Source organism: Pavona decussata, unplaced genomic scaffold (genome assembly GCF_977016875.1).
Source record: "Pavona decussata unplaced genomic scaffold, jaPavDecu1.1 SCAFFOLD_155, whole genome shotgun sequence".
Lineage (NCBI taxonomy): Eukaryota > Metazoa > Cnidaria > Anthozoa > Scleractinia > Agariciidae > Pavona > Pavona decussata.
This window is the reverse complement of record NW_028145567.1, coordinates 817534-833277: the sequence shown is the minus strand read 5'-3', so window position 1 is coordinate 833277 and position 15744 is coordinate 817534. Positions and strand designations below refer to the sequence as shown.

The window sequence follows — 15744 nt, the reverse complement described above, 5'->3', positions numbered from 1 at the left end:
AATAAGCAGGGGACCGCAAACGAAAATGCTGCAAGTATACCCAGGATCTGTAAAAGATCTAATCAGCCACAAATATAAATGACTCAAATTTCTGCAAGGCTGAATTTGGTAGACCACTCGGCTCGCGCTGGGTTCTCCTTTTTGCAGTGCTACACCGTGCTGATGAGAGCCAACCAGCTCGAAACAGCTGTCCACGGTTGCCGCATTCTTTTGATTCTCGGTTTAACCGAGTGGTCTCTATCATGTCGCTGTCGTGTTAGGTTTTCTACGCAGTCCGATCAGCCTTGCAGAAATTTGAGTTTAAAGAGCACGCATACTGTTTTTTTTTTTTCTCTCTTTTTATTCAAGTACCCTTAATTATATTTTCTACAGTTTACGGTACAAAAACCACAACAAAGTTCGCCATTTTTGGTGTTGAAATATTGCCTCAAGCGCTTTCTCTCAAACGTGCGGGCAAGACAGCTTTCCTAACACCACGAAGATATCATAAGCTATTTACTGAAGGCGATAGGACTGTCTATAAGCAAATATCTAACAGATTGGCTTCAAGTCAGATACTCCGCTCAATAAGAAATCCAGCTGTTCCCATATTGGCCGACATACACCTTGGTTGATGATAGGTTGGCAATAGCAGGACAATCGACTACACCCAACAAATTCATGGATCATCGGCTGGGTATCAAACGAGAATCACTCGATACTTGGCTGTGTATCTATAGTACGCTGCCTTCATCAAAAACACTAACTTTAATTCCAAATCAAGATGAAGGCGCTTCTCTATCAGAGGAACTTCCAGGCTCAGTCTTCACAACTGCCGGTTCATTCAGTTTCACTGGTGCGACCACAGGCTCTTGCTTTAAGACCGTGGCCTGTGCTGTGTTTACCTTTTCTTTCACCTGTTGAGCGCTGCTTACACTCGAGTTTATAGGAACAGTAGTGCTCATGGTTTGTGGCTCCATCCGTCTGTCAACAGAACCAGTCAACACTGTCGTTGCCTTGCCTACCGTAGACACTTGCGGAGATGGCTCCACCTTTACTCCTGCAACTGTTGACGCGGACACAACATTGGTGGGAGGAGCCCTTATTTGGGAGGCCTGTGAACTAACCACAGGGTAACCACTCGTTTTGCCGGCCACAAACGCAGATGCGGATTGACTGCTAGCGACAGGAGTTCCAGAAGATATGACCCTAGTAATCTGAGTTGTCCTTGCTCTAGCAACTGTGACCGCACCAGGAAAATTTGATAGTGATTGAGACTGCGGGTTGGTGACCCTGTTTGCTGACTGGTTGGTTATTCGATTCACTGGCGCAGAGACCATTTGGCCAGGAATGGTCCGAACTGTTTGACTAGGAAGTGTGGTTGCTCGCGAGCTCTGAACAAGGGTCACTCTGCCACTAGGCTGTGATGTTGTGGTGTTACTTGGAAGTTTTCCTGCCAACGCAGCAAGGCTTACAGGTAGTGAGGTGACCACATTCCCCTGCACAGTGGAGCCTTTTTGAGTCATCGCTGCCTGAGACCCACCGGAAGACGGTCGAACAGGATGACTGAGTACGACCTGAGATTGGCCAGTCAACGCACTAGTGCCACTGGATACAGTCTGCAGAGTGGCGCCACTTACCAGCTTGTACGATCCTTTAAGACCAGCGGACGATAGCGCTTGAGACACCACCAGCTTATTACCTTCCTTGGTCAGGACACTGATGCTCGATGGCTGAGTCATTTCGCCCATTCGAGTAAATGTCGGTCTACCGGAGGTCAGAACCGCCGACGACACGGGAAATTTCCCGAGGGTGGAACCCGCAGCTAGAGATGCGTTAGATGGTGGAATGGTACCCGGCGGAAAAGACGGTGCTTGCGTTGTTACGGCGGTTCCTTTGAGACTTACTACGGAAGTAAACGAGGAAGTGGGCGACTGCGATAGAGGCGCTTGTCTAACAGGAGCGGATACGATGGTCCTAACGGGGAGCTGAGTGCCTGAAGGCACAACACCACCCTGGGCGGATAAAGCGGCACTGACAGTACTCAGGGACACGGGAGCGTGACGCTGGCTCTGTGGTTTGATGATATATTGTACGGTTTGTCCTCCCGCGGTACTCGACGACATGACAGACGGAGAGCTGCCGCGCGGGATGGTGATAAACGTCTGCGTGACCCTTGTCCCCGGGTCAGAACTCTTGGGAGTCAGTGAGATAAAGGCTTGTCCTCTGCCGGCAGACGCCAGAGCAGCTGCAGAGGCATTCTGTAGAGGCACCTGGCGAGCAACAGTAGCACCATGCAGAGGAAAACCAGACAGGGTACCAGGATGCACGGGAATCGCTTGGCTGCTCACCACGCTTGTTGGCACGGCTCCAGTCACGTGAATTATACTTGGGGGTGGGTTGGCAGGCTTTGATTTCGACTTGGAAGTTCTTGGTCTCTTAGCTGGGCTGGGCTGGCTGAGGGAACGCATGCTGCTTATTGCTCCCATGGTGTTGCCTAGAGGGAGCTTGAGCATTGCTTTCCCTTGATCAAGAACGGAAGCCTTTTGAGGGGTGGATTTCTTCGCCGATGACTGTGATGCAAGAGCTTGTTTACCCACCGAGCGCTCCATTTCGGAGCTCAGGTCACGTGATACAGACCGCTTCCTTTTCTTTTTTCGAACATCAACTTCGTCGATGTCCGACGAGTCGTTCCTGTTGTGAACACTGTTAGTGCTCATGCACGTCAAAACATTGCCTAAAAAGTCTCCAATTTCATCCTGAAAACAACAAAACAATAAAGTACCACAATTAAGGACTCGTTTGCTGAAAAAAAAAAAAAAAAAAAAGGATTCTGTGGCTACAGGGGTTACGTGTAACTACTTGTGATTTTACTTTGGGACCAACTTTAATTAAAGCAACCCCCAGCTCCTTTCCATAACGATAAAATTTAACACTGACTTAGGTTTCTTATTGTAACAAAATAAAAGCATGTGCGGATTTTAAGGTTTAAAAAATTGCCTATTTCTCACGGACGAAAGAAAAATACGAAATATGCGCACGCTCGCATCGTTCACACTTTGCACGGGACGTTTACTCAATCGAATGAATACACGTTACACTATCAAGCTACAAACTAAGTACATACCATGATCAATCGATCAACCATGCTCTGTGTTAGACCTTCTTGTTTCTTTTTAGCACGCGTCAACCGTAACTGGAAAGAAGAAAAAAAACATCCTTTCTTATTCGACTACAACCTTTCCTATCGTTTGCAAGGTCATTGTTTTGTCCTTATGACAGAAATCTGTTCACATGCTCAGTTGTTGATTGCGCTGCAAATCTGAGCTGTTATGTTTGTGTCTAGCCACTTAGCCCAAACCTTTGTCAACGAAGTATTAGAAAAATAAATAATGTTCAATGGAATCTCCTTAAAGGAACTACAGCATGTCAACTATTTTCCTAACATTTTGAAGCCAATGCAAACCTAAACATAATCGTGGGTTTTGTTAAAAATTACTATGGTAGTGCACTGTCGGTAGCCATTTATAAGTGCCTTTTGGGTACGGACGTTCAGGATAGCAAAAAGTGGTCAACGTTTCCAACCCCTAACATTGAGTCATGTAAAAATTGCTTAAAACTTATCAAGACTTGTTCTTCTCTCAATAACTCACGATGAAGGGTACATATATTGACAAAACACCATCAACATCCCCATGTATTTTGCACGGAGTAGATCTTAGTGAGGACTACTGGAATCCAAAAAGAAAATTTGGGGTAACCCTGTTTTAGTTACTCACTGAAGCTTTATTATCTTTGAAAAATGCGTGGGTACCACCAATTTTCTTTCTAGATCCCAACATCCCTTACTAAGATCTGCTTTTCCCGCGTAGTCATAAACTGCAGGGTTTTCAAAAAACGACCCGATCCAATTCACCGGATACTTTCATTGCATTCGCCGGGTATTTTTTCACCTCCGAATTACGAGTTCATGCCAATGATGTAGCTGTTTATGAACGTGGATATTTTGGCCCTGATTTTAATCATTGACAAAGCTTGTGTCTTTTCAGACTTTTTCCACTGCTTTCTTTCGGTTGTTTGATGTTTCAGCGGCTTAAAACGTGACCCGACAACAACATCAACAACAACAACAACAACAATCTTTATTTGTGCCTAGAAATTATACAGTGTTACATAAATTCAAGAAAGAAAAATTACTAAGGAAGAGGGCACAGCCACTTAGAAATAGCAAGCTAATCGAGCTAAGTGGCTGACCCGGAAAACCCACTCTTGCTCTTCTCATCTTTCGTAACAATTATAATTCTCTTGCATGCACCTATTATTGTATTATTCTGTATTCAGTCACTTACCTGTTCATCTGCTCCTCCCACAACTAACAGACTTGTATCTGTTTTCATCTTCTCACGCATTTCCTGCCACAAACAATCGCATGCAATTAAAAAGAGAATACAAACACAAAACATAATGTCATTTAGAAGAATTAGTTTCCTTGCTAGCAGGATGCAAAAAAATGAAAGGAAACTGATACGAGCCAGACTGCTACAACTTTCAAATTAGTCTCTGTTACTGGACTATTGCTTCTTTTTTCACAAAGGCAAATAAGAAAAATATCCTCAGAAAACATCTTGGCCACCACAAGTAAGTGATATCACTACAAGATTTTCTCCACATAATGGTTATCTCATTGTGATTTCAGACTAGTACAAGATGTCTAAAACTAGTCCAAGGATAACAGTTACACTAATTTTGTAACCCATATATACAATCATAGACTGCAAGCAGTCCCTTTCTGGTCAGTCGAGAGGGTGTGCTGCGAGACTGGAGCGAGGAGAAATAAACGAGAAGACCGAAGCCCCCCTCCGCTTATTTGCTCCAGTTTTTTCGCATTCAGGTATCCAGAAAGGGACTGCTTGCAGTTTATTACAATCATTTACCTCAACATCTTCCTGTGATGTCAGGGTGGAATGTGAACCAATAATAAACAAAGTGGGTGTTTTCAGCTCCAGAAGAGGATCTTCCACTCCCTGCAAGGAAACAGATGATCAATATCTTTTTTCTCTTTGTACTATCAATACAATGTCACAGAGGAAACTGAAAAGAAGATTGAAAATCATCAACAAATGGATTATTGCCTTGATGCACCACCAAATTTTTGAGACAGGACAAGAGAAACGAGAATTAACAGAACTGATGCACTCTCACATGAGTGAATAAAAATCAAACAACACCCTCTCCTTGATGCTAATGTTTTGATTCGTAGGTATCGGCTTTTACCGTGTACTTCCTAGGACATTCTCAAACTCATTTATAATTCATCAAGAGAAAACAAAGAAAATCACTACCGTGACCGTGGTTTGGATATGTGATCCTAATTACCATAAAATTTTGCCAACTTAAGCCTTGAATTTCTCCAAGAATTATTGATCATTTGAGAAGTCACATCAAACACTCGAAAGTGTGTTTCATCAGATATCCAAACACCTCGAAGTCGTTTAAAGAAACTCGGCTGCGCCTCGTTTTTTCAACCTACTTCTCAGTGTTTGGATATCTGATGAAACACTCCTCCTCGTGTTTGATATATTACATACAGTGTTCTGCATTTCCATCTTCAATAAAATTGGTTATACTTTTGGTCAGTTTATTGTATTCACCACAATTTGGACTTCATCTTTCTAACTACTTTTCAGGGAGAGGGGTTTATCTAAGGCATTCAAAAAATGATTGAATCATGAAAACAAAGTGTGTTCTTCAAGGGAGGTTTGCTTATTGAGGGACAACACTTAATTAAGAAAAATTTTTTAATCATGAAATAAATTACAGTATAAATTAATGTTAAATTTTTGAGCAACTTACCAGTATTCAGTAAAACACATTTTAGCAATGAAAAAAAAAACCTTTATATTGGCTATTCAATCGGCAATGCAAGGAATCAAGTCTTACTCCCTGTAATCCCCATACATAAATGTTGTTAGCTACACTCTGATAACAACTGTACAGTTACAGAGGTGTTTTCTCACACGCATGGGGTAGGATTGGAACCACCCAAAGGTCAAGTGTCACTGGCCCAAGTGCGGGTCACATTAGGGACACCGACACTTTATTTTGGACTGGAAACCACAGAAGAAAAACCTCTGACACCAAAGCCACTGTTTTATTTTATTATAATTTAATATGTACGACAATTTTTCTACTAAATGTATTAGCAATGTACTACAGTGAAAAAATCAATAAAATACAAAAAAAAAGCTACTGTACAGTGGTAAAATAAAGAGAACTAACCACTCTGACTCCACTAAGACCAGTGATAGGAAAACCAAGACACACGACAGCACAGACTGATTCCATCAATGCAACCTACAGGGAACATTGCCAACAATGAAATTAAAGTTGCTACATTATGTTCCCAGGGGGAGGTATTTAGTATATCATCGACAGGAAGGTACAAGTGGGGCCAGATTCTTAGACCCAGAAAAGGCCTATGGCGCTAAAACTGGACCCCCCCCCCCCCAAAAAAAAAAAAACAACAACAACAAAAAAATCAATAAATTGCCAAAATATTTCTTTGTGAATATCAAGCGCTTTATGGCGAGTGTGAAGGTAAACATTTTCCATAGCCCGTTTCTCTTTTGAATTTGGCTGCTAAATGGTTGAAATTTATGTTAAATCACTCTTTGGTTTACACTGTGAGGTATTCAGAAATGCCTTTAATCTTGAAAATTGCAGAAGACAATTGATTCAACTCAGGTAAAATTCAGTGTCTGAATCAAAGCTGCTCCACAGCTGTTTAAAATCCCAGTCTTGTCCAGGCAGAAAGGATGTCCCATTTTTTTCCTGTACAAATTTTTCTTAGGTCTTAAATGAGGGACTACTGCTTCCAGCTGTTCAACAATGATAATTGTTTTAATGATGATTGGTTTATCAACAGAGTTGATAAATGAAGAGATCCGAGTGCCGACGTTTCAAGCATCAGCCCTTTGTCGGAGTGAATCTGATGCTGACAGAAGGCTAAGTTTGAAATGCCAGTACTCAAATTTCTTTACAGTGAACTTGGCTTCAACTGAGTCTGCCACGTTTTCTTGATAACTTTTTTTTAAGTCACTAAACAAATCTAAGACACTTTACCTGACAAGAAACCAAAGCACCAACAGACCAGCCAAGCAGAATAATGGGACGATTGGGAAAATGGCTTCTCAACTGAAGAATATAATCAAATGAAACATGAGGAAAAGCTGCAGTGACAATCGAACAAACCCACTGACATGGTTACGATAATATTGCAAAGGATTCCTAATACAAGGTTTGACTGAGAACTGATTCAAATAGCATTTCACAAAGATGGATGTATGACTTAGCACTGATTCCAATGGAGCTTCAAAAGGATCATGATAACTTTTCACAGTTACTAAATACAGTGTTTGACTGAGGACTGATTCAAACTGAGTCTCACAAAGGAGGGTTGATTGCAAGAGATTGCAAATACAGTGTTTGACTAACAACAGAATTACTGATTGAACAGGACTTCAGAGAGTGATGCTTGACCTTTTCCTCCAAGGATGAATTGGCTCCGATTTCTGAGGCAGGTACAACAAGACTAATATACTTAACAATTTAATACATGAGTGTGAGGAATGGACAAATTAGTCTGATTAATATCTTCCCATCCAGTCCAAAATAACTCAGAGAATATATACAAGATATTCTATTGTACCACCATTGGACTTGTGCTTGATTTTATTTCAAAATGATGAGAGCGGTCTCACTGAATCCCTGATAAATGTCGAATTGTGTGCACACTTGTAAACTAAATAGAATATAATAATTAATGACGATGCGTGTGGGATGAGTCATCAATCCACCCGGACCTACACACATCAGCAGTACTTTTGAATGGTGCATTTTTACCTCAAGTACTTTCATCCTCACAGCACCTATGATGTGGTCCAAACACTGACTAATAGACACTCCACTTCCTCCATTACTGGTGTGCATAGTTACAGGAACAACTTTGCCAAGGACAGACAGTTGGTTATGCCAGAAGCGAGCCCGCTTGGATGACGTTCCAGCACTAATACTTGTTGTGGGACCACTTGGTACGACCAGTAACAGTGGAGTTCCAGGAAGCTTACGCTTAAGATAGAAAAGAAAAGTGACTTGCACATTAAAAATTTCAAGATTCCTATAAACCAGTATCACAATACTTAAATCTTCATGATGTTATACTCTAGCTGCAACACAGTCATCTGCATTTGTTTCTTCTTCATCAAGCAAAAATACAAAGTTGAAAAACTTCTACTTCAACTTTCAAGTAGGCTTGCAGCAATAACAGTTAACATTCCCACAACACTATTTTTTGTGACCTCTTGGGCTCACTATCAAGCTGAATTTCAAAGGGGCTACTGAGAGTCACTTGGTCCATGTTGCTCAATGATTTTTAGTGTGCCTGTAAATTAACTCCCTACCATCACCTATAGCCACATCTCAGATAACCCCTGACTAAATACAAGACTTTTGTATGATGCACAGGCTACAACCATTAGCCAAACCATCAACCTTTTGGCTTCAACTCGTTCTAATTTCACAACAGTAAAGCTAAATGTTAATAGCAACATTGATCTCTTTTCTCTGTCACAAGCTTCAGTAACTGCCAAATTATAATCTACAGAGAGCAAGACAATGCTGTGCTACAGGAAAAATGGTGTCCCTGCTATTTTCCTAGTGAAGAAAAGCAGTACCTGTTTATGCTGTGTCACCAGTCCATGGGCTGGATCCCATGGCCTCTTGAGAAGCAAGCTAAGTGCTTCTGAATTGGCTGCCAATCCACGACGTTGACTAGTAGGCTGAGCAAGCATTCGATCAACTAGAGTCGGAACCTACAACATAAAATAATTCATTGATTTTTTTATCTGTTATGGTTAAAAATTTTCAAACCAGGTTGATTTTTATTTCCCTTTGTCTCAGATTATGGTAATGAATACCACACAAAGGAAAATAAAATCTATTTTTATAAACTGGTTTGAAAATTTTTAAACCACAAAAAATTTAACCCTTTCACGGCTACAAAGACGTACTGAGTACGTCCTGTATCAATTTACTCATATGCTATGAGGACGTACTCAGTATGTCTTAAGTTACAGTGCTTGTATGAATAATACCGCACATAGAAAAAAGAATCAACCGCATATAAATAAACTTATGAGGGCCTGGTAAAGACTGGTACATTTGGTGACAGATACATGACCAAAAAAACCTACAAGATTTGTTTTTTCTTGTCAACTGCAAATTATCCGCCATCTTGGATTTTCACGTGTGGTTTTTGGGTGAATTTTGTGATTACTTCATCCTTTTTTCGCTTGAAACTTACAAGCAATGAGTGGATACACAGTTGACGATGTTCTAGAGAGGCTTTGGACGATTCTGCTGACCTGAAAGACATTTTTGGCAATGAATTTGACGGCGAAAGTGATGAAAATTATCGCGAGGAGTCTGGTCCGCACACGGGTAAAAAAATGGCCCGCAGCGAAAGGGTTAAACCACAACATATCCAATCTTTGTACACTATTAACAAAATAACATTGGTTTGCTACAAGCTGGAAAACCAACACAACCACCAACTGTTCAACTTCAATGATAGTGTTGTTCCTGACGGAAATGAGATACTCATTCAAATTAAGGGGCTTATAAGTTGTCAAACACATCCATCTTATTCCTGGAATTTGGACCACATGTAGTATTAAATCAAATAGTTTTTCACACATTACAATGGTTTTTTTTTCTTCAAGAATTCATGCCAGAAGTGAGCAGTCAGGTTTTGACCTACTTACCACTGAGTTTACTTCAACACAGCAAACAAAAACAAAAACAAAACAAAACTGTTCAAACAACAATTTGGGACAAAACTGTTAAGAAATGGCATTTTGTATACCTACATGCACTGGTTTCACTGTAAAATTTATACAGCAACAATTCAGTCAACCTTCTCCCTCTATCAATGTTGCCTCACCACTGAAAAGAAGCCTGAGTAATCATGTGACCTTACTGGTAACTACTGCTTTCGTGTCTGTGTTTTTGTCAAGGGAGATGGATGAGATGGAGACCTACTGTATGTGCACAACTCATGTTTTTCTCCACTAGAGTGCAACCTCGATTTAATGAACCTCTAAATGACGAAGACCTCAGTATAACGAACAATATTCTACAGCCCAGCCTTTTAATATGCATGGAAAAGAACCTCCATGTAACGAACCCTTAATCTTACGAACCAATTTCCTCAGTCCCTTGGAACTTCGTTAAACAGAGGTTCCACTGTAGTTTTGTCAAATCTCGCTTCTCATTAAGTGCCAGCAGCCAGTTTGAAAACCAGCATCTTCAAATTTGAGCCACTTTCATTTTGATGAAAAGGCTTATGTGTTACATTATAAACCTGTATGAACACTCATTCACTAAGCTACCTACTAATAAATCCTATCCATCTACTCTGAAACTTAACAAGAACCCTGGATACTGAAATAGGGTAGACTCACCTTGGCTCTTAGAGTCTGCAGAATATCAAGATAGCAAGCCAATAAAGGAATACTCAGACCATCAACCAATGTACTATGAAGCCACTTCATTAAATTTGTATCCTGAGGAATAATAATAATAATAATAATAATAATAATAATAATAATAATAATAATAATAATAATGATAATGATAATGATAATGATAATAATAATAATAATAATAATAATAATAAGTCTTTAATGATCATCAAAAGATGAAAATACATATCTTAAGTTACAAATAATAACAACAATTATAGATCAAAATGATTATATTAAAATGTATAAAAATCCAAAGCCCACCGACCTCATCTATTATTTAAGTTACAAGTTCTCACACAAGGATCAATCCTTTACACTACTTTTATTCTTTTTTTCATAATTTTACATCAAGCTCAAGGTGATTGGAGCCTATAGGGGTGTCATTATATTGACATCCAAAATACATACCAGAGCAAACTTAAGTATGTGTAGGACACTATCTGCCCTAGCAGCAAATGTCAGTAACTGTTGCTGCAACCTATGCCGAGAATAATTAGGGTTTACATGATTTTTTGCGATTGATGTATGAAATTCTATTAATATGGTTTACAAAGTAAATTTTCTAGAATTTAGTTAGGTGTCCACTATTAGTAGAGGGGACTTCTCCCCTCAGCTACATTTCTTGACACGTTAATAAAGTTATTATTATTATTATTATTATTATTATTATTATTATTACACTGGTATGAATCTCTGCAATTTTTTATAATGTTTTCATAAATAAATGTATGACTTTTCAGTGTATTCCTTTTTCAGAACATGTCCCAAAATCAATGCACACTGGTTCACATATATACTTGGTAAATTTGCCTTGTGTTTCAAACTCACCCATTCTGCATCACTCAGGATTTGTCTTGTTCTTTTTGTCGCCTTGTCTGTCGTTATACGTCTCATGACAGGTTCATTTGGAAGCTGTGGTTAAACAAGATGTGGCATTAAGGACGATGCCACTCTATTCACGATTCCACTCAAGATACATTAGGTTGCGTTCGATTGACCGTATTCCGGAATAGCAATAAGCAGAATAGTTGGTAAAGTTGGAAAGCTTTTTGTGCAAACATTCACTGACACATGATAATTTAAGAGCCATTTCATACTCCAGTAACTCCTAAAACCTCTTATAAGGGATTTCTTGTCATCGTTGTACGTATTCCTATTCCGGAATAAGGTCAATCGAACGCACCCTTAGTAGAACTGAAATTTAGCTTTTTACCACAATTGTTTCTAATCTCGATAAGAGTCTAGACAACGCTGCTCGCGTCAATCAGCGTGTGGAAATTTTGATAGTTATTGTAAAAATTTTCTTTGATGTTGATATTGTGGTAAAAAACAAATCAAATGTGGTTTAGCGTTGACTACACTCTTATCGACAACGTTGTGGACTAACGAGGCGCACAACATTTTGACCACTGTGATGATGAATATCGTTGTCGATAAGAGTGCAGACAATTCGATTTGTTAATGGGATCTTTCCAGTTTTATTCAACTTGAACCTACTGGTAGTAACTCAGTTAACAGTAAGCTACAAGCACAATCCTTACCCCTTCATAAGTCAGCCTTGATAGCCTGAGGTTAGAAAGAACCTTTATCACCTTGTCAAACAGCACGCTCTGTTTGCTTCCCCAACCATTCCTGTTGCAACAAACAAACACAATGATTCACACCTCTATTACCGGTATGTATTTAAAGGGGCTGTTATTAGTATTCTGCTAACCATTTGGTTTGGCAGCAACTACAGGGAATGTGGAATGTGGCCTTACTAGAGCAGGGCTGTAAGTCGCTGGTAGCTGAGGATTTCCCTCAGTCTATTATGAGTTGGATCACTGGCTACTTTGACAGAAAAACAAAGCATTTACGGAACATAAGAGACATCCCTGCCACTGATCTGGGGACGATTCATTTTTTATGAGGGATTTGTTGGGGAAGGGGCTGGTGGTCAAAGGGGTGGAGGTAGTTAAAAAACAAAGGACCTTATTGCCTGATGTTTACTGAAAAATTTTCCAACAGTGATACAATTTTATGATAAATTTGATGCAAAATGTGTGTGCAGGTGGATGGGGTGAAGGGGGGGGGGGGGGGGGAATAATCATCATCATCATCTTTAGTTAAAAACACGGTAAATACATCAGGTATAAACAATTTAATATAAAAGCTACAACTTATTACAAGAGACTATGTATACAGGAAGAAGGGGAAAAAAGAAGGGGAAATGGAGTTATCCAAAAAAAAAAAAATTGAAATCCTCACCACAAGGGACCAAGTTAAAATAAATATTGCAGTAGGTTGTGTGAAATTTCACCGATAGTGTACTCCGCCTTCCCCCAAAACTGAGTGGTCCCTCATAACTGACTACTTCTGTTATGGAGTTGGCTTCATGGAAACTTAACCCATTAATTTGTGTGCCACAATGATTTTGCACACGTTTGCATTTGGTCCCTTACCTCCTTAGAAAGGAGTTTTTTGTCTTCTATTGTTCTAATTGTCTTCAGGAAGACTGACCAATCAGAATGCATTGACTGTGCATATATTAATTTTATAAGTCTAAGGAGGGACAAGAAAGGCTTTTGCCTTTCACATAAAAAATCACATTTCGGTCTAAATGGTGGCCATGTTTCTCACACATAAATATGCGCATTCTGTGCAACCTGCATTATAAGGTCAACCTGAATTAAGGACGGTGCCTACTAATACCGAAGTATTTTTGTGCTGTTTATGACTATGCGGGAAAAGCAGATCTTAGCAAGGCCTATTGGAATCCAAAAAGAAAATTGGGGGTAACCACGCATTTTTCTGAGATAATTAAGCAACAATATCCTAAAAAGTGCCAAAATATAAAGCAATGTATGGGATTTTTTCCTAAATTGAAGCTTAATTTTCTCTGAAAAATCCATGGTTACCCCCAATTTTATTTTGAGATACCAATGACATTTGGTAAGTTCTACTTTCTCGGTATAGTTTTAAACCGCCCAAAAATGCTCCTGTATTAGTAGGCACCACCCATAGGAAACCCGAGTATCTCGTGATGCGCAGAACGTATGCGCAGTAACAATAGTAGCCACCGTCCTTAAGCGGTCCCTGAGGGAGAACACTTAAGTTATACAGGTTCGACTGTATTAATAAAATTAAATACTAAAAAAATTGCTTAAAATTGAAGTCCTATTACCACAAAAATTTTGCATGTCCTTTTCTCTTCAGATTTTGAAAATAGACTTACTAAATCGCTACCATGCCAATCTTTATCTCAAACTTCACACTGGAAGTCTGATTATTTAAGCATAGTTTTTCGTTTTTCATTGTCTACCATTACTCCATTCGCAAATGGCCGGGAGCAAGGAAAAGGGTTGGGTCTAGCTGAAATGGCTGGGATGCGATGACATATATGCACAATGCTCAAAACCAGTGTGGCTAATTTTCCTCTGTTTTGCTTCCAGAAGAACTGGAAGAAGATGACAACAACAGCATCTTAATTTCACTTGTTGATTGATTTACATGCTTGTTAAATTCCATGAATTGATGCGCATATGACGTCACAAGCCAACCCTTGTGTGAAGACCGCTTATAAAATAATTGCAGGTTTCTTTATTGCAAACTGAGTAATGGTGGACAGGTTTTTAGTGGTTTTTGGCTGGCCATTTCCTGACTTATCTCACTACCATTGTTCTAAATACAAATGTTTTATTATTATTGACCAGCTGTATTGACTGAAGTGACATTGAAAAAAGTTGAAAAGGAAAACAAAAGTTTTCAGCATAGTAGAAATTTAACAAGGAAGTTGCTTGAAAGCTAAGAAAATTAGCTAACAGCTTACACATTAACAATAAATTGTTTGCAGTTGCACTTAAATATATATGGGTACCTTTTCCACTAAAAAAACTATCTTCTCCTCCTATTTGTTATTCAAATTGTCATATATATTTAATGGGACTTCATGTTGTCCAATTGATATTCATATTTGTAATCATGATAATGATTTTCAAATCAGACAGCCACAACAATTAATATTTTGTTTAGCACTAATATGATTTTCATATTGCTACAGGACTGTACTGTATCTACATGCAATGGTTGGTCAATAATATTGATTAGCATACCTCAGTGACCGACTATCGCGTAACGCGCAATCTGATTGGCTACACAGGTGCCGTCTATCGATCGATAGACGGCAGTTTGTCAGAGCGCGCGCCGGCGATTTAGCATGCATCATTGCAGAAATATATCAAAAATTACGAAATAAAAAGATTTTTTTTGCTTCATAGATCGATCACTGTGGTATGCTAAAACAATTAGATGGCTCGCTCTCGGTTTCTATCACCTTTGATAGTTATCAGCCGATAGAAACCTCGAGCTAGCCATCTAATTGTTAAATATATACAGACTAAATTGTTAATATATATGCTCCATGGCCATTGGCAGAACATTTCTCATTCATCTATTACATAGACAGTCAAAGTTTTAGTTCTCGTTGTATTTTTTTAATGACTGTTGAGCTCAGGAAAACATTACTCAATTAGGAACACGGAGGAATATTCACAATTCTTCTAAAATATGATTTGTCACAAGCTGTCAAAGCACACGTGCTTGAAAGCAAGCTAAACCATTTATAAACTAGCCTAAATGCAGGCAACGCTTACCTAGAAATCTGCTCTTCCCATGTATCTGGAGTTTTTTTACTTGACACAGTGCTTACAAACTTCTCACATTCAGCCATCACTGCTTTCGCTTTTGCAGTATCGTACATGATATTGGCAGAGCACGAAGGAACAACCGGTTCGCCGACATCGATCTCTTGGTCGTCGTTGGACTGAATATTTACAGACAAGTTTTCAACGTCTTCTCTGGGAAGAAACAATGTTTTTACGGGGCGTACTTTAGATGCATCTGGATGTGCAGACCAGGGTTTAGCATACGAATGATCGAGGAGAATTATTTCGGCAAGAGACTGTAGATCTCGTACGATTCCTCTCTCGTTGAAGAGCGAGAAAGACGACATCTTGACTTGCTGTCGCATGTGACTGGCCTTGCTCTCGACCAAAGAATTGTGGGTAATTTTTCTCCATTGAGACATTTCCGTGTTCCTCACACGACGAGAATTATCATTGACTGAGTACAAAAAAAAAATTTCTGTGTTTACAATAATTTCTTAGTTTTATTATCTAAAACAGATCAGAATGTTTTGACAACT

General features: G+C 39.4%; 1 protein-coding gene across 1 annotated transcript; it reads right to left on the bottom strand.

Moving 5' to 3' along the window:
- Positions 1-319: 319 nt before the first annotated feature.
- LOC146465747 (uncharacterized) lies at positions 320-15627 on the bottom strand. The gene is made up of 12 exons (XM_085128166.1): positions 15194-15627; positions 12104-12194; positions 11391-11474; positions 10500-10601; positions 8712-8849; positions 7882-8106; positions 7102-7173; positions 6259-6333; positions 4914-5003; positions 4329-4391; positions 3107-3175; positions 320-2738 (listed from the first exon to the last, which is right to left on the bottom strand). Exons 1-12 carry the CDS (start codon positions 15625-15627, stop codon positions 759-761), a joined length of 3423 nt encoding a protein of 1140 aa, XP_084984292.1. The 3' UTR covers positions 320-758.
- Between the last annotated feature and the right edge of the window lie 117 nt (positions 15628-15744).

Excerpts from the sequence above, each read along its gene's own strand:
- LOC146465747 (XM_085128166.1), bottom strand. The coding sequence starts at position 15,627 with ATGTCTCAATGGAGAAAAATTACCCACAATTCTTTGGTCGAGAGCAAG. Across the intron at positions 6,334-7,101 it reads GTGCTTTGGTTTCTTGTCAG|GTTGCATTGATGGAATCAGT; the intron begins GTAAAGTGTCTT and ends TGTTCCCTGTAG. Across the intron at positions 4,392-4,913 it reads CATCACAGGAAGATGTTGAG|GAAATGCGTGAGAAGATGAA; the intron begins GTAAATGATTGT and ends TGTTTGTGGCAG.